This window comes from Heptranchias perlo, chromosome 15 (assembly GCF_035084215.1).
Source record: "Heptranchias perlo isolate sHepPer1 chromosome 15, sHepPer1.hap1, whole genome shotgun sequence".
In the NCBI taxonomy this organism is placed as follows: Eukaryota; Metazoa; Chordata; class Chondrichthyes; order Hexanchiformes; family Hexanchidae; genus Heptranchias; species Heptranchias perlo.
Genome location: NC_090339.1, coordinates 53,709,592 through 53,736,662, shown reverse-complemented (window position 1 = coordinate 53,736,662; position 27,071 = coordinate 53,709,592). Strand labels below are relative to the sequence as shown.

Genomic DNA, 27,071 nt, shown 5'->3' with positions numbered 1-27,071 from the left:
GAGAATATTCAGGAAATCTCAAAGTAGGCACCTGCTTGTCTCAATGGTGACAGAAGCATGGGACTTAGGTAACATTTAGAAACACTGAGTAGAAGATGGAAAGTCCCCGCTCTTCACTGGAGGGCAAATTATCTAAAAAAGAAAAAAATTGAATTTAAAAACTGAGATAAGATTTCTCGTTATTATTCTCCTGTGTATTTAGTGGAGGTTACACAACACAAATACTCTCCGAATTATAGATCACTTACCGCTTCTAGAATGTTTGAAATATTGCAAAAGAGTCAGTATTTAATTTTTATGTATGCAGCCGAGGCCTGGTCTACTGCTGCTTGACTCTGGAAGGTTTGCAGTGTAAAATAAGATAATTAAAACATATTAGGAAAAGCATCCCAGAGCTGGACTATGAAACTATTTGAATCACTTACAGCCACTCAAGTTGATGGAGGTCTCGGAAGAGGCCCGGCTTCAGTACAGTGATTTGATTGTGACTCAGAAGTCTGGTGTAAAAGAGTAAAAAGATGTTTGCTTGTAAAGAAAGACTTGCATTTATGAAGCACCTTATTATGTCTCTGAAAAGTGCCTCAAAGCGCTTCATACAAATTACTTTTGAAGTACAGTTACTGTTATATAGTGAAATGCTGCGACTAATTTGCACTTAGCATGATCCTACAAACAACAATCTGTTTTGCTGATGTGCGTTAAGGGTTGACTGTTGGCTAGGATACCAGGAGAACTCCCTACTCTTCTTCAAATAATGCCGTGGAATCTTTAACCTCTACCTGAACAGGCAGCTGAAAACTCGGTATAGTGTCTCAAGCACTTCCAACAATGCAGCACTCCTTCATTACTGTATCGAAGTGGCAGCCTAGAATTGGTAGTTTTGTGTTGTGGGTTTATATGCACCAGGAATCTTGGGTTGAGGCAGCCCCAAAGCTCATTCCTCTTGGAACACTCTGTAGAGAGGGGAGACTTCACCCCACCAATTAGAACTGGATTCAAATCTGGGTGAAAGGACAACATTCTAACCCACTGTGCCACTCAGCCTACCTGCTTGCTTACTGGGAAGCGTATTGTACAGATTTTTGGAGAACTCTATGCTGAACTATGTGGAGTTTCAGGGAGTCCATGGAAAAATATTTACTCCTTCAAAATCATAAAGCCCATTTATTGAACATGAGTAATATTCAGGCCTAGCACTTCTCTGAGTGATGTGACCTGACAAGCCCCCAAGCCTTTAAATACTTACAGTTTCTTCAGTTTGAAAAGTCCTGAAAAGGCTCTGCTGGATATGGAACTAATTAAGTTGTTTTGCAACACCCTGTGGAAGAAAACACAGAAATCGACTTTAAAAATGGGACATAAAAGATGCAAAAGAACTGGCAGACTACAAGTAATCCTAACTATATACAACTGCAGGCAAGGCACAGAGAATTTCTATTAAAATTTCACAGCATTTGCCAGGGAGAGGGTGACATTTGATAGACCTTGCATTGAACGTGGTCCAGCCTACAGAAGGTGCTCCATCTGAGATGAGGGTTGTGCATCAATGGCAAGTGTTTCGATAGGGAAGTCCCAGTTGACTTGGTCAGTGTGAAGATGCATGCTTAATACAGGGCCATATGCCCCCCACAAGTAATTTTTAAGTATTTGTAAAAGGTCCACTAATAGGATCACAGGAACTTTCATGAAATTAGTGCAGCCTATTGAAAATGGCCAGCTTTAAATGATATTGTTGTGATGATCTTTTTATTCCAACGGAGACTTCCAGAGTCTTCATGCTCGGAGCAATGAATGGAGTGCACCTTGTGGCAGTTGCATGGGACTTGGATATGCCAGGAAATCCTTTTAAGGAAGACCTAATTTTATGGTCCTTTTATATGACAGAATCTATTCTACAAGAATCAGTTCTGTAATTTGCAGGGGTTCCTGTTGCTGTGGATCCAATCGATTTACACTGTTCAACAGTCAAAAACAGCACCTCCTTTGGAAAGTAGTTATCAGATCCTGAAAGCCCTGAGAGACAGCAGCATGCATCATGGTCACCAGGGTCTGGAAGCTGTTTTGCAGGGTGCTGTCTATTCTCTGTCCTGTTGCTACCAGAGTTGTTGTCTGTGCTTGGGTGGAGTTAGAGGCACAAACTGGCCACTTTTCAGTTGGGGGTCTGCTGTAGGTTCCAATGATGTCTGCTGCTCAGAAAAAGTTTCTCTGATGCTGCAAATGAGAAACGGATGATAATTTTTTATGGGTCTGTGAGTCTCCTTCTGTGTTAAAGGAGCCAGATTTGATAATGTAAACAACAAGAAATGGCCTGCCAGAATCTAAACGAATACAGCACCAGTATAAAAGCAGCTACTGTGTTGTAATCAGGATTCATTCCACAATCTCCTACTCAAATGCATTCTTTCTTCAAGTCAACAAAACTTCTTAATTTCCTTGATGTTCAATTCATGTTACACTCTACATGCTTTTAAAACCCAACCTTGATATTACCAGACTCCTTGTTATTTCTCCTATTCTTTAAAGCTTTGGTGAGGATTTTATACTATCGACCTTCACCTAGGTCAGTTTCCACATGTATGTTGATGGCACCCGGCATTACCTCACCACCACCTCTCTCGGCCCCTCCGCTGCCTCTGATTTGTCACACTGCTTCTGCTCATTTCCTCCAATTAAGTATTGGGAAGCCCAAAGCCTTGGAGGGGGTGCAGCGCAGATTCACCAGAATGATACATGGACTTAGAGGGTTAAATTATGAGGACAGGTTACATAAACTTGCCTTGTAAGCCCTTGAGTATAGAAGCTTGAGGGGTGATCTGATCAAGGTGTTTAAAATGTTAAAAGGATTTGATAGGGTTGGTATTTCCTCTGGTGGGGGAATCAAGAATCAGAGAACATAATCTCAAAATTAGTGCTAGGACATTCAGGAACAAAATCAGGAAGCACAGTTTTTCACATAGAGGATAGTGGAAATCTGGAATGCTCTCTCCCAAAAGGCTGTGGATGCTGGAACAATTGGAGCTTTCAAGACTAAGATCGATAGATTTTTGTTGGGTGACAGTATCAAGGGATATGGAGCAAAGGCGGGAAAATAGAGTTGAGGTGCAGATCAGCCAAGATCTAATTGAATGGCAGGCTTGAGGGGCTGAATGGCCTACTCTTGATCCTAATGTTCCTATGTTCCTAGGAAGGTGCCAGCTTCATTTAGTTCATTATCGATTCTACAAATTTGCAGGGCTACGGGGATAGGGCGGGGGAATGGGACTAGCTGGATTGCTCTTGCATAGAGCCGACATGAATGGCCTCCTTCTGTGCTGTAACCTTTCTATGATTCTCGTGGTGTGTGCTGAGCTAACTGATTCCAGCTGAAGCCCAACTGGCAGTTCTACCATTGGCATCAGCATCCCTGGGTTAGGGTGGGAGAAATCAGCAAGGTATTTTGCTGCTGAATACTATCCATTGACCCCTATCGGATAGAGTGCATTGTGAATGCCAGGTGAAGACTGTTGTGATTCCTTCCATGTACAAATATGCCACTGACAAGGCTGCCACACAAAAATTGACCACTGGATAAAGTACCAGGGGACAGCTAGCATCAACGGAACCTTACTCCTGCACAAGTGGGTCTTTCAGATGAGTATGTGAGAAAATTAGCAAGTAATAAACTTACCCAATATGCATGCTTTTAATTTTTCTAGCTCCATGCAACAAAGTGTTAATACATGTTTCATACATAATTAATCAGCAGTTCTTGGGCTTTTACTTTTCACTCAGCACCCTGATTATCAGCTATTGTTTCATGATCATTAATTGTTTTGCTTCTTGCATCTTATGTTCTTATTTCTTTTTCATAAAATATACTTTATTCATAAAATTTGCAGCAATACATACAATACAGTTGTCATATCACATTCCAAATGTACACAATACAGATTATACAATTTGCAGGTTACATCAAGTGCAGTTCAATGAACACATTATACATAATTACAGTTCATGACACTCTGGGGTGCCTCATTGCATTACACTCAATACAGATTATTGATTACAGATTCATTACAGATACATTACAGGTTCAATACAGGTACATTACATCAATTTGAATTTTATATTCTGCCCGGGGGGGGGGGGTTCCCCTGATTGCAGCCCCTCGGTATATGATGGCCAGAAGGCTCTAAACGGTTGCCTTTCCCCACAAAGCCTTTGCGGCGGCTGCACCCAGCCTCAGTGCGTCCCTGAGCACATAGTCCTGGACCTTGGAATGTGCCAGTCTGCAACACTCGGTCGAGGACAGCTCCTTACACTGGAAGACCAGCAAGTTTCGGGAAGACCAAAGGGCGTCTTTCACCGAGTTGACGGTCTTCCAGCAGCAGTTGATGTCCATCTCGGTGTGCGTCCCCAGGAACAGCCCGTAGAGCACAGAGTCCTGTGTTACGGAACTGCTTGGGACGAACCTGGACAGATACCACTGCATCTCTCTCCAGACCTTCTTTGCAAAAGGCACATTCCAGAAGCTTCTGATTTGTACTGTTAAAGCCAGATCGTATCAGCGGCTTCTTCCTCTCAGGAGCCTGATAATAAATCCCCCTCATCTCCACTGATTCATACTTGCAAATGGAGCGAGCAGCTTGTTAATATTACCCATTGACATCATTGGTCAAAGGTCAAACTTCAGGTCTGTTTGGAAAATCCCAACTCAAAAACATAAAAAAACCTACAGCTTTAGATCTTTTAATGTTTCATTTTAAATACTCAAATCACCATTTCATTCTTTAGTAACGCACTGAATACAAGAAAGCAGGTACGACCAGTAGTGGAGCAGTTTAAAGGAATATGTTACAAAGTTTTTAAGACACATCCTTTTGGGGAAAGGGGGAAGGGGGAAGAATAGGATGTATTTATCTGAATGGTCATAGAATCCCAAAATGTTGTAATGGGAGATACCTTTATGCAAACTACTGTCTTGGAGTTTTAAATTGCACCTGTGCACTTAAACTAATGATCAGAGGTAGCTTGGGAATTGGGTAATTTATGTAAAATTGCCAGTCCCTCTACCCACACGGTGACAGCATGAATTGAGTATGTTGCACATACTTCACTGTTATGATGGCGCTCAAGTATCATAGTAGGTACAGCACAGGAGGAGGCCATTCAGCCTATCGTGCCTGTGCCGACTCTTTGAAAGAACTATCCAATTAGCCCCATTCCCTGCTCTTTCCCCATAGCCATGCAAACATTTTCCCTTCAAGTATTTATTTAATTCCCTTTTGAAAGTTACTACTGAATCTGCTTCCACCACCCTTTCAGGCAGTGTATTCCAGATCATAACAACTCGCTGCGTAAAAAAATGTTTCCTCATGCCGCCTCTGGCTCTTTTGTCAATTGCCTTAAACCCGTGTCCTCTGGTTACCGACCCTTCTGCCACTAGAAACAGTTTCTCCTTATTTACTCTATCAAAACCATTCATGAGCTTGAACACCTCTATCAAATCTCCCTTCAACCGTTTCTGTTCTAAGGAGAACAACCCCAGCTTCTCCAGTTTCTCCACATAACTGAAGTCCCTCAACCCTGTAGGGGGAGAGGAGATCTACACAAGACGTCTGCTCCTCTGCTATCTATACTCAGCAGTTTTTTAGCATGAGAACAAGCGAGGACCGAGAGGCACCAATGAGGTGAAGGGGGAGTGGCTCAGAGGAATCAGTTCATCTGTGGATGTTCCTCTGAGGGAGGGGGGAACTGAGAAACATTAGTAAGGGTATGAATATCTCCCCAAAAGACTGACCAATACCAATAAGCATACATCCATCTCCCATAATAACATTTCAGGATCATATCTGTTTTATGCAGATTTTCATTTTACCTCTTTCAATTGAGACAATCATTGTCTTAGATTTGCCCAAACTATATCTGACCAACATTAAGTTAGGGATCAGTTTGAACATGTAGAACTTGGCAGTCCAACTGTATTGCTTTTTGAAGGGTTCAATGACTAATTAATTTGTTCTTTTGATATTATAGAAATACTCACAATGTATCCAATTGTTGGTATCTAATGAACAAGTCATCTGTGAGAGCTGTGATGTTGTTATAACCTAGTTTCCTAGATTGAGACAGAGATACAGAAAGATATAAAACCATTTTTGGCTTTATATGACAAGACACTTATAACAGCAGGGAGTTCTTACCTGGAGCCAATGTTCCTGTTTTTTCAGGTCTCACTGGTTCATGCATCTACATAATCGTAGAAGTTTCAACAGAGGAGGAAGCATTTGACCCAGCATGCCTGTGCTAGTGCTATCTCCACATTGGTGCTATGTACTCTAATCCAATTCCCTTGTTCTTTCTCCATACTCTTTAATATTTTTCATCTTCCTTTCTGTAGCAGTAAGCCTGTGACTTGCCATGTGACAGATATTTCCTGTGATGTTCTTTGGCTGTTGGGGCTCGTAATAGTGATGTGGATAGACTGTTTTAACAATTTTCCATCTCCTCCCTCATTGAAATCCCTTTCCCCCTTTGTCCTGTAACTACATCAAACAAACACCCCAAATGTGATACGACATTGATCATTTGGGACATCCTGGGGATGACAAACCTTTGTCCTACCATTCTGTACTCAGGAGCGTAGTGATCTGGGAACAGAATGGCCTAAATTTTAACTCAGAAAAAAGGGTGGGTTCAGGGCAGGGGGGGGCAGTAAAAATTTTAATAATCTAAAACCCACCCCCAACCCACCTTCAACCCACCCATTTCTGGTTTTAACGGAGGTGGGACGAGGGGCGGGTGACCAACCCACTCTTAGGAGGCGGGTCGGTCATTAAAAGCTTTCAAGGAGGCTGCTGGCCTCCATTTTTACAGATTTTTTGTTTTTAACCCCTGGGGGTCGGGATTCCCAGGCCTTTTACTTCACGCCACATGAGAGGAGGCGAGAAGTCCTGAAGCAGCAGGTAAATGCCTTTATAGCACTGTTTGTGGGCCTGGAGGAGCAGGAGTACTTCCCCCAGGCCCAACAGGTCTACCTGCAGTGACCCCACCACGATCTCTGACCTCACATGAACTATGACCCCCGACCCCGACCCCCAATGACTCCTGATCCCAAAGCCCTGATGACTCCCGACCCCGACCCCCAATGACGCCTGATCCCGCGACTCCCGACCCCCCGATCCCGAACCCTGATGACTCCCGACCCCGACCCCCGATGACTCCTGACCCTGAACCCCTCCCCGGTGACCCCCGACCTGGCCTTCCCCCATGACTGATTCCACTCCCCATCTAAGACTTACCTTCTCGCTTCCATTTCCTTCCTCATCTCCTGTCCGACTGAGGCCAGCCTGTCAATCAGGCCGGCCTGATGGGCTGGAAACTGATAAAAAAAATAAAAGACGTCCTTATGTCAAAATCGTAAGGACGTCTGGGGAAACCCGCACTTCCGAGTTCCCCATCAGGAACTCCCCCCCCCCTCCACCGGCCGTCTTCCCGGCTCCATATTAAAATTTAGGCCTAAAGTTCGAAACATTGACCTGGATTTTGCTCTGGGATGCCATCCATTTTCCGGGTAGTCCCAGATCATTAATGGGAAAAAAATACGTCAGGGAGGTCTACTGCTGAATGCCATCCCAAAAAGCTGAGTTTCCTCCACCCCAACTGGAGTCAGATTCTTCTATCTCTGCTTGCTGGCCTCACTACAAATAAAATGACAGCGAGAAGGCGGGGCTCACTGTTCTGTTAGCCTCGCGAAAATAGCAGCTCCCTCAACCTCCCCGTAAGTCTCATGGAGTTGTTGTATTTGCACATTAATTGCCCATTATACTCCCCGCTGAAAATTAGAGCTAGTACTTAAGAGCATAAGTACCTTTTTAATGAGGAGATTTATGTTCCTGCAATGCCAATCAACCTCTCTGGCCCAGAAATGGAACAATTTAAACTGTGGAATCTCATTCCTAAAGGTAGTAAATTGTTGTTTCAGATTTTTTGAATTTAAAATTTAAATTTTTAAAATTTTGTTCTTATTTTTGCTTTCTGTCTCTTTGTTTCTCTTTCTCTCTCAATCCAATCTTTCTTTCCCTCTCTTTATTTCTCTTTCTGTAACTGATTTAACTCTAATTCACCCTTCTTCTCTGTTGTTCCTGTTTCTTTCTCAGTCCTTAAATCCCATTAGCTAAGGTGATAGACTATTGGTCTCGCTGTTCACCAAGGTCCCTGTTGCCCTCACTGCGCTGTAATCAGCTCGCACTTCCAGCAACTTACAGGGCAAAACGTTTGAGCTGAAGGGCGAAGGAAAAGGTCTAGCTAATTAGGCACGCAGTGAGATGTCCCACTCCAGCAAATTCTGGGCCAATGTCTATATGGAAGAGATGTTTTTAGGGTGTCTGTCTTCGGAAGGTAGATGGCATTAATAGTGCGATTAGCAGGTTTTCTCTCTTTTGCAAATTTCAGCTGCTTTTTGCCCTCCTTATAAGGATTCATTGCAGCAGAGCTCAAAATTGATTTTGCTCCGCCACACAGGGATCACTTTTGTTGGCCAGGCAGTTGTCAGCCAGTCCCTTTAAGCTGCTGCAGCAAGGGCATTGCTGTGTCAGCACAGTATTTCCCTCCCTCACAATGGGAAACTCTCAATACAGAGCACAGATCTTCTGGGAGCTGGCCCTGCATACTTGACTCTGACTCAGGAAAATGGGATGGGGTCACTGCAGGGTTGTACCAGTAGGTGCAAAATCCACCCCAATACACATCCAGCTGTGATCATGCTCTGGAGGATTAGGATTTTTTCCACTGCACATGCCAATAAGAACAACCCAACAAAAGTCTGGAACTATTTCATCTCTAAATATCTTTTTCTTTGTAAAATGTTTTTCTCAGTGTGCTTGTGCACATGCAAAAATATGCAGAGGAGGGGAAAAAAATCACCTTAAATACACAGGGAAGAATGAGTTCGCAGATTTATCTCTGGCATCTCCCTCTAAACCTTTGGAGATCAAGGAGTATTTATGCAGAGGTTGCCTTAGGAAATAGATGGATTGTTCATGGTTTGTGGGCTTGATAAGCGAATGCTTTCTTATGTTCTTATTTAGGAAGACATGTGAGGAGTAATAGAAAGGTCTGATCAGGAGGTGGGAGAACTGCTTCCTGAGAAATAAACATTGACGGCTGATGGGTGACTGGTGTGGACATCCACCATTTTATTCCTCTGTTAATCATATTGTGAAAGTGAACATAAGAACATAAGAACATAAGAAATAGGAGCAGGAGTAGGCCAATCGGCCCCTCGAGCCTGCTCCGCCATTTAATAAGGTCATGGCTGATCTGATCCTAACCTCAAATCTAAATTCATGTCCAATTTCCTGCCTGCTCCCCGTAACCCCTAATTCCCTTTACTTCTAGGAAACTGTCTATTTCTGTTTTAAATTTATTTAATGATGTAGCTTCCACAGCTTCCTGGGGCAGCAAATTCCACAGACGTACTACCCTCTGAGTGAAGAAGTTTCTCCTCATCTCAGTTTTGAAAGAGCAGCCCCTTATTCTAAGATTATGCCCCCTAGTTCTAGTTTCACCCATCCTTGGGAACATCCTTACCGCATCCACCCGATCAAGCCCCTTCACAATCTTATATGTTTCAATAAGATCGCCTCTCATTCTTCTGAACTCCAATGAGTAGAGTCCCAATCTACTCAACCTCTCCTCATATGTCCGCCTCCTCATCCCCAGGATTAACCGAGTGAACCTTCTTTGTACTGCCTCGAGAGCAAGTATGTCTTTTCTTAAGTATGGAGACCAAAACTGTATGCAGTATTCCAGGTGCGGTCTCACCAATACATTATATAACTGCAGCAATACCTCCCTGTTTTTATATTCTATCCCCCTAGCAATAAAAGCCAACATTCCGTTGGCCTTCTTGATCACCTGCTGCACCTGCATACTAACTTTTTGATTTTCTTGCACTAGGACCCCCAGATCCCTTTGTACTGCAGTACTTTCCAGTTTCTCGCCATTGAGATAATAACTTGCTCTCTGATTTTTCCTGCCAAAGTGCATAACCTCACATTTTCCAATATTGTATTGCAACTGCCAAATCTCCGCCCACTCACCCAGCCTGTCTATATCCCCTTGTAGGTTTTTTATGTCCTCCTCACTCTCCACTTTCCCTCCCATCAACCTGACATCATTGATGCTGGACTGAAGGAACAGTCAAGTTACTTACATCACCATTACATTGGAGGACACCGATGGCACAGAGAGAAGCTCTAGGTATTCACAGATGAGTGTTGAACCTTGACACGTGCATTTTTCTGGGTACACATCAAGAACTGGAAGGAAGAGCAAGATTGTAAATGAGCCAAAGTTAGCAAATTTTATACAGTACCACAATGGAGTGAATTATACCTTTGTTTGTTTGGAGCAGACTTTCTGCACACAAAGTGAGAGATGCAGGGCTGGGAAATGGAACACTTTTTTCATTTGGGCACTTATAAATCCCCGATTTTAACTTGTGGCGAGCTTGAAGCCGTTGGGGATGAGCTTCAAGCTCTCCCTGGCTCGCCGACAGGAGTCCCGGGCCATTTTAACACGAGGGCCTCCTGCCCGAATCCAGCATCAATGATGTCAGGTTGGTGGGCAGGAGTCAGCTGACCGTGACAGGAGGCCGCAACTAGAGAAACGTAGTAACGGTCCCCAGCAAGGTATGGGAAGGGGTGGAGTCCCAGGCGATTGTGGGACGTCTGGCCCAGGGGAGGCCCAAGGGTCCCTTGTGAGGCCCGGAGGAGCCCTCCTGATTCTTCTGTCCCCCAACAAAAGCTTTAAGAGATAAAGTAATGTTACCTTTTTGGCTTTCTTCTGTGCCTGCTGCTTATTGGTGCTGGCTTTCCCTGGTGAGGCTAGCATCCCACTGCTGACATTATCAGACCCTGACTTTTCAATGTCAGTGAGGCCTCACACGTTGCCTGAAACACACCCCTATTAAAATGGCGGTGGGGCATGTGCTTCGCTGATATTTTAACCCCCCCCACCGCAAACTCTGTTCTCGACGGGGGCAGAGGGTTAAAATCATCACTTCCGGGTCAGCCATTGCACCACCAGATGAAGTATAAAGCTTCCTGATAAAATGCCTTAATGCCAACCTTAGAAGATCACCTGTTATTATAGTATTGTGAACTTTCCCACTTCCCACATCAGCGTTTGACTCAATCATGGGGTTAATTTTGACTTTGGGCGATGCTGTAAAACTGTCGATATCGGATCAAGCGCCCGGTGTACATCTCTACTGATTTTCATTTCCATTGACCAATCCTACCATAGGCTGTATGGTAGTACCTCTCAGACAGAAAATACATCCGGAAAACGTGAAGAGAATGGTGCAGTGGGATGGAGTCTGGACTTTCAGCCTTTGGGATTTGTGTTCAAATTTCCAGGCCATTGATTAAGCTATTTTTCCTATTGGAAACAACAGCCTAAAAACAGAATGTTCTAAAATATCTCTTTACTCACAACAATCCTCTGATTCGTCAGCATGTTTCTTAACTTGCTCGAAGTACCAATCTACAAGCTTTGGCCAGCCATGGAGGTCGGCTGAAATGGGAAAAATTAAGCAAGTAAATGATGCAGTACATTACATCAAAGCTTCACTCTTGGGATAAATTCCAAAATGACTCTCAAATCTGAACCCATCCAAAAATGATCCCACTTGGATGTATTTGAAGGGGGAAAAAACCCCAGAATTTTTACCAACCCTATTTGGAAGGATTTAGATTGAAAAGAACTGTAAGAAGGCACCATTCAAATACATGGGATTTTTTTTTAACCTGTGTGACATTATCAGCAGAACTGGTTTGGACAAGTTACCGAGCCTAGCAGTACAAGAGCTTAACCAATATCAACAGAGATATTCATCAGCATGGGGATACAAAAAACCATAACATTATTCAAAGGACTGGACGGAGTTCTCCTGCTGTTCTAGCCAACATTCTGGTCTCAACCAATATATCATCCAAAAAAAAAATTGACTGGTTATTAATCTTGTGGCTGTTTGTATCTCATTGCTGGCACAGGATGGCTGCTGCATTTGTCTTCAGAACAATAATTTTTTTGTCTCCAGATACTACATTTAAAAAGTAATTATTTACCTGAAGTGCTTCAGACAAAAAGTATTATTTATTACAATAATCCTGGCAATTCAGGATGCTCACACTATCAGCCTTAATTAATCCTTGGCTCAGTGGTAACATTTGAGCCCGAGTCAGGAGGTCATGGGTTCAAGCCCCACTCTCGGACTTAAGCACGTAATCTAAGCTGATTACAAAGAATTACAAAGAATGTGCAGCACAGAAACAGGCCATTCGGCACAACAGGTCCATGCCGGTGTTTATGCTGCACGTGAGCCTCCTCCCACCCTTCTTCATCTAACCCTATCAACATATCCTTCTAATCCCTTCTCCCTCCCGTGTTTATCTAGCTTCCCCTTGCTGATACTCCAGCACAGCACTGAGGGAGTGCTGTATTATCAGAGGTGCTATTTCTCAGATGAGGCGTTAAACCCAGGCTCTATTTGCTGTTCAGGTGGATGTAAAAGATCAATGGCACTATTTGAAGAAGAGTAGAGGAGTTCTCCCAGTGTTTATTGTTCAACCAGCATCGAGGTCATTTATCTCAATGCTATTTGTGGGACTTTTCTGTGTGCAAATTAGCTGCCTTGTTTGGCCACACGGTAACAGTGACTACACTTCAAAAAAATAAAAATTGATTGTCTGCAAAGTGCTTTGGAATGTCTTGAGGACATGGAAAGCTGTGTATAAATGCAAGTTGTTATGTGCCCTGATGATGTTATTCACCTTTGCTGTTTAAACATTTTTTTAAATCAACACAACGGATAGAAAGAATGAAAAGATATTGAAAGTCAATCCCTTTTTAATCTGTATTTTTAAATGATGGCTGATGGCAAAAGTGGTCTTATGTTGGGACTCTCGGGCTCATAATGATGAGACTCCCTCTTCAGACATGTCGGCTGCAAATCTATTCCCATTATTCTTTCCAACGATTGTTTCAAATGACTTGTTCATTCGTAAATCTAACTGTGCCACTGGTTGGGAATGGAACAAGGCCAGTCAGTGTTTGGCCCCCTGGATCTGTCTTCCTCAGATTATAGAACGTGAAAATGTGATTTTCCTCAATACCTGACTACACTCTCTTTAAAAGCAGAACTAACCGAACAGCAAGAATCCAATTGCTCTCGGGAGATACGTGTTTCCTATTTCTGAAAAGTTTTGTGATTGGTTTTAAACTGCTCTGTAGTATCAAAACTCTGGGAGTCAGTTGAGGCAAAGGTGATGTCAATGGTTATTACAGATCTAAATGTTGTTGAACACTATTTTGGCAAGGTTGGGGCAAAGTTCTCTTGCGTTATCATAGGCCAACGGGAACAAAATCAATCATCCAGTGTGTTACCATCTGCTTCCTCTTCTGTGGAAGAAAAGCAAGAATTCCTTTAGAATTCCTTCCAAGGAAAGGAAAATAACAGCTGCTGAAAGATTGTTTGGTGGCAGGTGTAGCTTCATCTCACCATGGGTTTTTCAGAATACGTGTCTGTCAAATTTGCTGTAAGGTTTGAAAGAATGACCAGTCATATAATCTGGTCTCACTCACATACCTACAACAGATACAAATCACACAGTCTCCTGCACCCAGTGTCAACCTTCCCTCATATTGTACCTACCACAATAGTCCTCATCAGCTCCATTTGCACACTCTACAATCCCATTGCAGTGCAGAGGCTGCGGTAGACACACACTGAGATTCCCACAAGGAAAGTATCCAAGAGGACAGGATATGGTTTGATGACCTGTATGAATTACACTGGAACCTGCAACAAGAAAATGCAGAGATCAAATATATCAGTCCAAAAGTAACCTCTCCAATTTGAGAATCCTAAGTGATTACACAGCATGATGGGAGTCAATTTTAATCCAGAGATAATTTGGAATTGGACAAAATAAAAATTGCCATCCGACTAAAACCATGAGGAATTCCTCAGACATCCCTGTTAATATTGAAAGCTGTTCTGCACTGAGCTAACCACATTGTGCCCCAGCTTCATCAAGCACCAGTATGTACTAATCAATGATTAAACCTTTCTCATACTGCATCAAAGTTTTCAAATGGACTCCACAGCTGATTTAGGCAATAAGTGCTCCACAAGGTATGGTATTGATCCCATGTTGAATCCCTGGTCTGTGCTGAGTCAGCTCCTCTCTGTAAAGGCAATGATTGGTGTACTACAATTGGACTTGGGAAGAACATGCCTGTTAAAAAGACATGCAGCACGAGGCCAGTGAGGACTGGGTGAGTAGGTCGCTGCAAGCATTTTAACCCCCTGCATGCTCCGCTCTCGAGGGGCATAGGGGTATAAGCTCGGTCTATAATTCCTCCTTTCTCTAAATTGTTCCATTCCTGCTCTTGTACAAAATGGCACTGCATTATGTACTGGTAGAGAAGAAACCGAACCAAACTGTACAAGAAAAGCAAACAGTCCTTACCAGTGAAGCAAAACCCCCAAACTATGTCAATTACCATTTCTCTTTGTGGAACAAATATCTTCTAAAAAAAAACAGCAGCATTTTTGAGATTGCTGTTAAAGCACATTTGTGCCGCAGTGTAGAGGGAGCATTATCCTACAGTGAATGACTGCTATATCTTACCTGGGAGTGCTTGATGGGATATTGCAGGTGGTGCTATGCGATGGATCTGATCCATGCGGTACCTCACCTGAGATTGCTTGATGCTGACAGTGGGTGCCAAAAATGGAAAAGTGTTACATTCTCCATCACCGCTATCCTATACCTAGGTAAGTATTTCAAAAAAAGTCATCCGGAAATTAAGGAATCTGTCCATTTCACTTCTGAGCTTGCATTTACTGTTCTTAATATGCAAAACCTAAAGGACCTCTCAATTTGAAGTATGGCTTCAATAAAATAAAAACTTTTGGTTTCAGTCCGACAAAGATTAACATTTTGCATTATTTATAATGACTTCCATGATGTCTGCTTCCTAGACCTCCCCCTGACCCCATTCTTCACTTAATCTAAAACTCATTGTTATAGGGTAACAAATGTTCTTTTCTTTTCTGATCCTCCTGCTTATGAATTTGTTCCTAATCTCTGCCCTTGTTGAATTATACGGAACATGTGTTGAAATAAGTGTGGAGGTTTTGGCTACAGTGACTGATTTAAATGGTGCAACAATACTAGCAGCTTTTTGACATACTACAGGGCTCCAATAGGTCTGCTCCAGTTAGTCTGACAAACCGCAGTTTTCTAAGTGTGTATTTATAGTGCCAGTGCAAAACAGTTTCGCTTCTCACCATACTGTGGTAATAGTGTAAATACAACCTGAATCTGAAGTCAGGACCCAACCTGACACCAGAATAAATTGAGTGGGACTTCCTGAAAGAGGGAGTCTCACTATGCTTTGCTTTGGAATCAGTTTGGACCATGACACACAATTTACAGTACACAAGTTTAGTTTCAATGCAAAGCTAAAACCATTTCACACCAACGCTGAATTTGTACTGTAAATGCATCCTAAGGTGTCTCCCACACATTACAGATAAGAATATAAAAAGCACTGAATGGGAAAGAGTAATTTGGCCCATAAAGCCTGCTCTTTCCACAGACTGTGTACAATATAATATATCGGTACTTGGAGGATTAAATTATGAGAACTGGTTGCATAAACTTGGCTTGTATTCCTTTGAGTGTAGAAGATTGAGGGGTGATCTGATCGAAGTGTTTAAAATGTTAAAAGGATTCGACAGCATAGATGCAGAAAAACTATTTCCTCTGATGGGGGAATCACGAACGAGGGGACATAAACTTGAAAAATAGAGCTAGGCCATTTAGAAGGGAAATCACGAATCAGTTTTTCACACAAAGGGTAGTAGAAATCTGCAATTTTCTCCCCTAAAATGCTGTAAATGCTGAGATAGTTGGAGCTTTCAAGACTGAGACCGATAGATTTTTGTTAGGCAAGAAGCTGGCAGATGGAATGTAATGTGGGGAAATGTGAAATTATCCACTTTGGTGGGTAGAATAGAAAAGCAGAATATTTTTTAAAAGGTGAGAGACTAAGAAATGTTGGAATTCAAAGGGATTTGGGTGTCCTTGTACACGGATCACTGAAAGTTAACATGCAGGTACAGCAAGCAATTAGGAAGGCAAATAGTATGTTAGCCTTTATTGCAAGGGGGTTAGAGTGTAAGAGTAAGGAGGTCTTGCTGCAATTATATAGGGCTCTGGTGAGACCACACCTGGAGTACTGTGTGCAGTTTTGGTCTCCTTACCTAAGGAAGGATATACTTGCCTTAGAGGGGATGCAACGAAGGTTCACTAGATTGATTCTTTTGATGAGAGGGTTGTCCTACGAGGAAAGATTGAGTACAATGGGCCTATATTCTCTGGAATTTAGAAGAATGAGAGGTGATCTCATTGAAATGTATAAAATTCTTAGAGGGCTTGACAGGGTAAATGCTGAGAGGCTGTTTCCCCTGGCTGGAGAGTGTAGAACTATAGGTCATAGTCTCAAGATAAGGGGTCGACCATTTAGGACCGAGAGGAGGAAATATTTCTTCACTCAGAGACTTGTGAATCTTTGGAATTCTCTACCCCAGAGGGCTATGGATGCTCAGTCGTTGAGTATATTCAAGATTGAGATCGATAGATTTTTGGACACTAAGGGAATCAAGGGATATGGGGATCTGGCGGGAAAGTGAAGTTGAGGTAGAAGATCAGCCGTGATCTTATTGAATGGCAGAGTAGGCTCGAGAGGCCGTATGGTCTACTCCTGCTCCTATTTCTTATGTTCTTATACCGTTAGTTTCCTATAGCTTTCAGGAGGTCTAAGGTGACTCTACTACAACTTACCCAGTTTCTCACCTCTCCTCCCTCCAAAATATTATAATGTGAATTCTAAAATTCTACGATCCCCACTGTAGTACACTGTGCAGTTCTGGTCTCCTAATCATTGGAGGAATATTATTTTCAAAGGTATCGGGATTTTAACTTATGAGGAATGATTAGGGAAGTTTTTTTTTGTTCTCTTTGATGTGACCTATGTTAACTTTTAAACATTATAACGGGAGTTGACAAAACTGAACTTGGCAAGTTGTTCACCATGGTGAAGGGTTTAAATGTGGAGGTACAGGTTACTAGAGAAGGCCATTGAAATGAACAGTATAAATGGGTTCAAGAGGCAACTAGAGAGGTAGCTTGCTGGAGAGAAAAGAGGGTGAAGGATATATATCAGGTAGGTAGGATTGTGATCTTTGAAAAGGGAACAGGTTTGTTGTGCCTTATGGCATTTTCATGTTGAATAATAACAAAAGACAGCATTAAGCAGGATGCCGTTTTTTAACCGCAGGATAGAATTCTGCCAAAAATTTCACCATGCTCCATCTTTATGTACGCTATTAACAACTTTATGGTCAATAACCCATTAATAGGAATTCAGATTAAATAAGGGTGGCTGTCACTGAGCAGGGGATTGTCCCAATTAATTCAGAAAAAGAGATAGCATTGCAAGGAGCAGAACGGAAATCTTGAAAGTTCAAATCACAGAGGGGAAACCATCTTAATGACGTCATGGGTGAAATAAAGAAAAAAAAATCCTTCCAGATTGCAACCAGGAAGCTGTAGAAAGCAGCAGAACACAATGTCCAGACTATTAAGGACCAAGGGGATGAAAAAGTGTTGAAAGCAGAAAGTGGTTCTGGTTCAATGGAGTGAACACTTGCAACAGTTTTGTAATATGTATAGCGTGAGATACAATCATGTTTTCTTCTAACATAGAGGCAGCTAATGAGATTGAGCAGTACATTCAGCTAACTTTAATAAGTGCCTACCTGAAGGGAATGAAAGAAAGGGTTTATCACATCTCTCAAAACATTGCAAAGTACTTCACGTGCAGTGAGTTACTTTTGGAGTGCAGTCAATGATATGTGGGCCAATGTGGCAGCTATTTTGTGCATAGCAGAATCCCACATGTAGCAGTGAGATGAATGACCAGTTAATCTGTTTTTGACAGCATTGGTTGAAAGTGGAATGTTTGCCAGAACATCAGCAGAACTCCTTGTTCACCTTTCAGATGAGATTTCTATTCCTCTCTCTGGCCACTGTCTGAGGCCGAACCAGACCGTTCGCAACCTTGGTGTCCTATTTGACCCTGAGATGAGCTTCTGACCACAAGACTGCCTACTTCCACCTCCGTAACATCGCCCATCTCCGCCCCTGCCTCAGCTCATCTGCTGCTGAAACGCTCATTCATGCCTTTGTTACCTCCAGACTGGACTATTCCAATGCTCTCCTGGCTGGCCTCCCATCTTTCATCCTCCATAAACTTGAGCTCATCCAAAACACTGCTGCCCGTATCCTAACTTGCACCAAGTCCCGTTCTCCCATCACCCCTGTGCTCACTGACCTACATTGGCTCCTGGTCTGGGAATGATTCCATTTTAAAATTCTCATCCTTGTTTTCAGATCCCTTCGTGGCCTCGCCCCTCCCTATCTCTGTGACCTCCTCCAGCCCAAAACCCTCTAAGATCTCTGTGCTCCTCCAATTCTTGCCTCTTGCGCATCCCCAATTTTAATCACTCCACCATTGGCGGCCGTGCTTTCAGCTGCCTAGGTCGTAAGCTCTGGAATTCCCTCCCTAAACCTCTCCGTCTCTCTACCTCTCTCTCCTCCTTTAAGACGCTTCTTAAAACCTACCTCTTTGACTAAGCTTTTGGTCACCTGCCCTAATACCTCCTTACATGGCTCGGTGTCAAATTTTGTTTGATAACGCTCCTGTGAAGTGCCTTGGGACGTTTTACTACGTTTCAGGCGCTATATAAATGCAAGTTTTTGTTGATGTTGTTGTTGGTGAGATGTTAAACCAAAACCAAATGCTTGCTTGGATGGACATAAAAGATCCCATGGCACTTTCAAGTAGAAGCCTGGAGTTCTCCTAATGTTCTGGCCAACATTCCTCCATGTTTGCCGACAATAACAACAGCGAATACACTTTAAAAGTAATCCACTGATTGTAATGTGTTTTGGGGGCATCCTGAGAATGTGACAGATACAAGCTCTTCCTTCTACAAAATGTGTCACAGGATCTTCTGAACCACAGAACACAGACTCAGAAGAAAGTGCTACCAACTGAACCTAACTGAATCAGCTTGACCTTAACAATGGAGAGCTTTTGTTGGTGAATTTTGTGATCATTAAGGTAAGTGCTATGGGTGCTGCGAAATTGAATACTGCCCCATTTCAAGCACCTAACATCAGAATCAAGCACTCCAAAGTCAGATATAATAAGCTTCCTCTACTTTGCTCCCAAAAGTGCACCCCTACTGCGTCAATATGATATTTTCCACTTCTATCATCATACCAGCCATCCTATGGCTCTCTGTGTGAAACTGCCAAATTAAGGACAATTTAGTGTTGGGGCCAATGCCCCTAACACTAAATTGGGCTAAGACTGTTTTAACTCATTTCACATAGGACCCTTTCATCTGGCAGGCAGAGGTAGTTTTCATCCCATCAATCTGGGCTAGATTCAAACCCAGTTCCCAAAGGTGAAAGGTTAATATGTAAAACACTGCACTATCTTGTACCCTCAACTTAGGGTAGGTTTAAAAAAAAACACAATTGCTCTTTCTAACTGCCTGGCAGAAAAAAAGCATTGGCTGAAGTTTGAGATCGGGTCATCTACCCACCTTCTCAGACAGGGAATGGTGTGTGCCCTTAGAGATTTACTGAGACATGGGGAAATTATAAAAAATGTTTCCATCTTGTCGGGGCAGATCAGCTTGCAATGTGGAAATCAGATATTGTTGGTCGGTGCTCTCAGCCCATAGTCCACTGATAATGAATGTTCGTTTAGAAAGCACAGTTTCTCTGTCTGTACTTTGTGAATGCTTTCAAACAAACCTAATTAGATATATTTATCTGATGAATTTTCCACAAGCCTTACTGTGTCCTATATTAGCTCGATGGGGATATGCAAATGCTATCTGAGTTTATGCAAAGCATGAGGCTAATATGCTACCTGCAACAGACAAGCACACCTCATAAATATAGAAATATATAAAATACCGGACTATTCAGATCTTTAGCTTTGGTCCAATCTATCATCCCCTCTTTTGGGAAAGATAAATCAGAAAATAATAACTTGCAGCATCTCCTGTAAACCTGTTAAGTTCTTGGTTGAAAACGGCTAACAATCATTGCTGTTACTGTTATATTTCAGGGCTGTGGTTGGCAGCAAAGTAAATGTACAATAAAATACTTCCAACTCCAGCAGGACTGTTAGGAGCAGAGAGGTGGCAAGCCAAAGTGGAAATGTTTTCTTCAAGGGGAGAGTTTTTCTGGGGGCGTGCTGCATTGTTGGGGGTGCCATCCTTTGCATGAGACCTTAAAACCAAGGTTGCATGTTCTGGACAGGTGGATGTTAAAGATCTCATAGCATTACTTGAAGCAGAACAAGAGTTCTCCAAATGTCCAAACCGACTTCCATTCTTCGCTAAAAAAAAGTCATAAGAATAAAACCGGACGGACCACCCAGCATCGGACCACTAGGCACCGGACTCAGCAAAGGCAAACCAAGCCCAGTCGACCCTGCAAAGTCCTCCTCACGAACATCTGGGGACTTGTGCCAAAATTGGGAGAGCTGTCCCACAGACTAGTCAAGCAACAGCCTGACACAGCCATACTCACAGAATCATACCTTTCAGCCAATGTCCCAGACTCTTCCATCACCATTCCTGGGTATGTCCTGTCCCACCGGCAGGACAGACCGACCAGAGGTGGTGGTACAGTGATATACAGTCAGGAGGGAGTGGCCCTGGGAGTCCTCAACATTGACTCCGGACCCCATGAAATCTCATGGCATCAGGTCAAACATGGGCAAGGAAACCTCCTGCTGATTACCACCTACCATCCTCCCTCAGCAGATGAATCAGTCCTCCTCCATGTTGAGCACCACTTGGAGGAAGCACTAAGGGTAGCAAGGGCACAGAATGTACTCTCTGGGTGGGGGACTTCAATGTCCATCACAAGAGTGCCTCAGTAGCAACTCTACTGACAGAGCTGGCCGAGTCCTGAAGGTATAGCTGCCAGACTGGGCCTGCGGCAGGTGGTGAGCGAAGAAACACGAGGGAAAAACCGACTTGACCTCGTCCTCACCAATCTACCTGTCGCAAATGCATCTGTCCATGACAGCATTGGTAGAAGTGACCACCGCACAGTCCTCGTGGAGACAAAGTCCCGTCTTCACACTGAGGACACCATCCAACGTGTTGTGTGGCACTATCACCGTGCTAAATGGGATAGATTCAGAATAGATCTAGCAGCTCAAAACTGGGCATCCATGAGGCGCTGTAGGCCATCAGCAGTAGCAGAATTGTATTTCAGCACAAACTGTAACCTCATGGCCCGGCATATTCCTCACTCTACCATTACCAACAAGCCAGGGGATCAACCCTGGTTCAATGAGGAGTGTAGAAGAGCATGCCAGGAGCAGCACCAGGCGTACCTAAAAATGTGGTGCCAACCTGGTGAAGCTACAACTCAGGACTACATGCATGCTAAACAGCGGAAGCAACATGCTATAGACAGAGCTAAGCGATTCCACAACCAATGGATCAGATCAAAGCCCTGCAGTCCTGCCACATCCAGTCGTGAATGGTGGTGGACAATTAAACAACTAACGGGAGGAGGAGGCTCTGTAAACATCCCCATCCTCAATGATGATGTAGTCCAGCACGTGAGTGCAAAAGACAAGGCTGAAGCGTTTGCAACCATCTTCAGCCAGAAGTGCCGAGTGGATGATCCATCTCAGCCTCCTCCCGATATCCCCACCATCACAGAAGCCAGTCTTCAGCCAATTCGATTCACTCCACGTGATATCAAGAAACGGCTGAGTGTACTGGATACAGCAAAGGCTATGGGCCCCGACAACATCCCGGCTATAGTGCTGAAGACTTGTGCTCCAAAACTAGCTGCGCCTCTAGCCAAACTGTTCCAGTACAGCTACAACACTGACATCTACCTGATAATATGCAAAATTGCCCAGGTATGTCCTGTCCATAAAAAGCAAGACAAATCCAATCCGGCCAATTACCGCCCCATCAGTCTACTCTCAATCATCAGCAAAGTGATGGAAGGTGTCGTCGACAGTGCTATCAAGCGGCACTTACTCACCAATAACCTGCTCACCGATGCTCAGTTTGGGTTCCGCCAGGACCACTCAGCTCCAGACCTCATTACAGCCTTGGTCCAAACATGGACAAAAGAGCTGAATTCCAGAGGTGAGGTGAGAGACTGCCCTTGACAAAAAGGCAGCATTTAACCAAGGGTGGCACCAAGGAGCCCTAGTAAAACTGAAGTCAATGGGAATCAGGGGGAAAACTCTCCAGTGGCTGGAGTCATACCTAGCACAGAGGAAGATGGTAGTGGATGTTGGAGGCCAATCATTTCAGCCCCAGGACATTACTGCAGGAGTTGCGCAGGGCAGTGTCCTAGGCCCAACCATCTTCAGCTGCTTCATCAATGACCTTCCCTCCATCATACGGTCAGAAATGGGGATGTTTGCTGATGATTACACAGTATTCAGTTCCACTCGCAACCCCTGAGATAATGAAGAAGTCCGTGCACACATGCAGCAAGACCTGGACAGCATCCAAGCTTGGGCTCATAAGTGGCAAGTAACATTTGCTCCAGACAAGTGCCAGGCAATGACCATCTCCAACAAGAGAGAGTCTAACCACCCCCGCCTTGACATTCAACGGCATTACCATCGCCGAATCCCCCACCATCAACATCCTGGGGGTCACCATTGACCAGAAACTTAACTGGACCTACCATATAAATACTGTGGCTACAAGAGCAGGTCAGAGGCTGGGTATTCTCAGGCGAGTGACTCACCTCCTGACTCCCCAAAGCCTTTCCACCATCTACAAGGCACAAGTCAGGAGTGTGATGGAATACTCTCCACTTGCCTGGATGAGTGCAGCTCCAACAACACTCAAGAAGCTCGACACCATCCAGGACAAAGCAGCCCGCTTGATTGGCACCCCATCCACCTCCCTAAACATTCACTCCCTTCACCACTGGTGCACAGTGGCTGCAGTGTGTACCATCCACAAGATGCACTGCAGCAACTTGCCAAGGCTTCTTCGATAGCACCTCCCAAACCCGCGACCTCTACCACCTCGAAGGACAAGGGCAGCAGGCGCACGGGAGCAACACCACCTGCACGTTCCCCTTCAAGTCACACACCATCCCGACTTGGAAATATATCGCCGTTCCTTCATCGTCGGTGGGTCAAAATCCTGGAACTCCCTTCCTAACGGCACTGTGGGAGAACATTCACCACACGGACTGCAGCGGTTCAAGAAGGTGGCTAATCATCGCCTTCTCAAGGGCAATTAGGGATGGGCAATAAATGCTGGCCTTGCCAGCGACGCCCACATCCCATGAACGAATAAAAAAAAACTTAAAAACAGATTTACTGATGGCTGTTTTTGAGGCCGTCACCCCTCCTAATCTCTCCTTCTTTACCTCAGTGTCCATTTTTTCCCATTATACCTTTATGAAGTAGCTTGGGACATTTTTTTATGTTAAAGGTATTATATAAATATAAGTTGTTATTGTTGATGCTACTATAAAATCACTGTCACAATTGCCTCCATAACAACAATCATTGTATTTCAAGAAGTGATTTGTGTAAAGTGCTGCATAAATGGAAGTTTTTTAATGGTATAACATGGACAGCGATAACTTGAAAATATATATTTTGTCACAGAGACTCAAGTGAATGCCACAGAGGGTTAGCGCCAACGTTCTGGTTTGGTTCGAATCCAGCCAGACTGATGGAATAAAAGTCTCCTCTCTCTGTCCCTCACACAAAATGAGTTCTGGTTGGTACCAGTTGTATTCTTAGTGAGGCTGTAGCACATACTACCTATAATGTGCAAGTGATGCTGGTGTAGGAAGTCAAAATGTCAAACTGAATCAATAGGAGTTTTACTCTGTGTATAACTGAAGTGGTACCTGACCCGGGCTCACCTGATGGGACAATGTTGAGGGAGTTTAATGTCGTTGGCAATCCATCGAATACCTGACCTGTATGTATTTGATGTAGGAGAGTTAAAGGAGATTTACGATGCATCTAACCCATGTTATAGCTATACGAATGCTTTGTACAGAGCGAGAGTTTATTGAGCTGTTATCTTCCTAGAGAGAGTCTCACCATTAGGTTAATCAGCACAAAAAGTATCCTAACTGTGAGACTCTCTCAAAGTAATAACACTACGGCTCCACATTGTGTTTGAAAAAACAGGACTCTGACAACCTCATCACATGAAGCCATATTCCCGTATAAGATGTTCTGTCTAATTGAAAACAATGGAAATACTGGCAGAACCGCACAGAGCTCCAGTACAAAATGAACGGTCAATGCGACCCAACACACCCATCAGAACTGGTTCAATTGTGTTCCAAAAATAGAATATACAGGTGAGTCAAATGGCAAGGAGTGCCCATTGGGCACAAATCACAGTCAGATTAAGCCAGAAAATGAAAACCCATATGCTGAGCATCACCAAGAGTGCAGGTGACAATGACAATGGTTTTCAATGGTTACATCACCCAATTCTAGCAGAGCTTTTTATGTAAACCTAATTTAACTCTAATAACTGGGAATGAGGCTCACAAACTCACCCAAAGGGTGAGGTGAAACCCTGTAACTTTCAGTTTATTAAAATTCGATTATAACTGGTTCACTCTGGGTGCTTCCATATGTGTGCAAACAGGGGTGTGCACATCAGTTAATTACTTAGCTTTTCATCCGGTGCTCACTTAATGTTCCTCCATGTAATTCAATCATCGTGACAAACTCATCACCTAAAAGGGGAGTGAGGGACCTCATCGATATTTATCATATTTCTACTTTTTACCTAAGGGGGTCATGTTGCCATGGCATTAACCTGCTATGCACTTTACTGTGTTTCAGTTGTCATACTATGATACCACTACATACGACACTACTTATTTATCACTTCACCATAGTTTTAATAAAACATGATCGAAATGTTAAAACTACATTGGGATCAATAACAGAACCTGTGTGCAGAATCATTGCTGTGATCCCTTTCCTTACAGTTGCATGCCCTAGCACATTGGAGATTAAAAGTTAAAGCCTCCCCTTTGTCCCCCTTTGGCCTGCAGTCATTAGTCCAATCCCACTTAAAGGAGAAGTGTATTCTACTGAACTCACACACTCCTAAATGCTGGAGAGAGATCTATAAAATTGGCATGATGTCTCACAATCCAATTAAAAGTGCTGGAGCCCCTTACATTAGGGGATTCACAAAGTCAAAACTCTTATCCCAATCCCAATGACTGACATAAGAGCCTCTTTACTTATGAATATGGACACATAATGAGCTCTATACTAGAAGGAGTTGGACAACAGCACACCACTGCCATCTATCAGATGCAGATACCCCTTCAACTTGGAAAAATCAGACATCACCAGAGAAAAGAAACCACCCCCCAACATCATGCATTAGACCACCTTCTGAGTATGTAGGTCATTGTATTAAGGCAAGGGACGAGGTAGGTATATGGACACAATCAATCACCTACTGCGCTTTAGAAAAGCTAGCAGTCCAGTGGGAGTTAGTCAGTCCTGATATGCTGCTGTCACTGGTCAGGGGAAAAGGAAATAAGCATGTTCCTTTCCTGAATAAAGTCACCTGTTTGATGCATCTATGGATAACAAAACGGCCGGTACTTTTTTTTATTAATTATTCGTTCATGGGATGTGGGCGTCGCTGGCAAGGCCGGCGTTTATTGCCCATCCCTAATTGCCCTTGAGAAGGTGGTGGTGAGCAGCCTTCTTGAACCGCTGCAGTCCATGTGGTGAAGCTACTGCTGGAATCCTCTGGACAAGTCCGGAAGGAGTGGGAATCAGAAAAATTGTGTGACAGGGTCATCTTGACAGCCACTGGCAATGCCGTCCCGATGTTTGAGTTTGCCTACAGATCTTCTAAACTGCAACTGGAGCAAATGTTTCCTTCGAATCCTACGGTTAATTCTCAGCACAGTGAGTCAATGGCTAACTACCATCATTTGACATCTGCACAATCCAAGTCTAACATGTTCCATGTAAAATAAGTTTCCATTAAGCGTTTGTTGTTGTTTAGTTTAAACTTTCAAGTAATTAAAAATGCTGTGTTTAAATTGACTTTAATCCTGAACCCAACTAACTGATTATTTGGACAAGACTGTGCCCAAAATCTCCTGCAGCAGATGGTTCGGATCCGAAAAAAAGAAAGAGCTCACTCTGACGGGTAGTAACGTTTCAATGTATTCTTCAAGAGTCAACAGTGGCTCAGTGGGGAGCACTTTTGCCTTCTGAGTCAGACGGTTGTGAGTTCAAGTTCCCCTTCAGGGATTTGAGCACAAAATCCAGGCTGATATTCCTGTGCAGTAGTGAGAGAGTGCTGCACTGTTGGAAGTGCTGTCTTTTGGATGAGACATTAAAAGTGAGGCCCCGTCTCTCTCAGGTGGACGTAAAATATCCCATGGCACTATTCTGAAGAAGAACAGGGGAGTTCTTCCCATTGTCCTAGCCAATATTTATCCCTCAAGCAACGCCACTAAAACAGATAATCTGGTCATTATCACATTGCTGTTTGTGGGAGCTTGCTGTGTGCAAATTGACTGCTGTGTTTCTTACATTACAACAGTGACCACACTGCAAAAAAGTACTTTGGGATATCCTGAGGTGGTGAAAGGTGCTATATGAATGCAAGTCTTTCTTTCTTTTTATTGGATGGAAGGAGGGAAAAAAGAAAAGGGAGACGATCTTGCTAATTTGCACCATACTGAACTTCATCAAATATACACACAAATCTCGCACTGACCATCATCATCTTCCTCAGAGGAGATTCAAATTAAATTTTCATTGCAACTGTCAATTCTACAGAACCTGTGGATAATTGTGATGCAAATTCTCTACACCTGCCACTGTAGTGTGATACACTC

The 27,071-nt window shown here is 43.4% G+C and overlaps 1 protein-coding gene across 1 annotated transcript in view; it reads right to left on the bottom strand.

Annotated features, from left to right (window-relative positions):
• The window catches only part of rxfp2l (relaxin family peptide receptor 2, like), a 51,469-nt gene extending 36,733 nt beyond the window's left edge, over positions 1 to 14,736 (bottom strand). Inside the window, exons 1-7 of the mRNA XM_067996748.1 lie at positions 14,682 to 14,736; positions 13,700 to 13,846; positions 11,479 to 11,559; positions 10,196 to 10,301; positions 6,026 to 6,097; positions 1,247 to 1,318; positions 426 to 497 (exon numbers count right to left, since the gene is read on the bottom strand). Coding sequence (XP_067852849.1) covers positions 426 to 497; positions 1,247 to 1,318; positions 6,026 to 6,097; positions 10,196 to 10,301; positions 11,479 to 11,559; positions 13,700 to 13,846; positions 14,682 to 14,736 — 605 coding nt within the window. The remainder of the gene's footprint in view (positions 1 to 425; positions 498 to 1,246; positions 1,319 to 6,025; positions 6,098 to 10,195; positions 10,302 to 11,478; positions 11,560 to 13,699; positions 13,847 to 14,681) is intronic.
• Between the last annotated feature and the right edge of the window lie 12,335 nt (positions 14,737 to 27,071).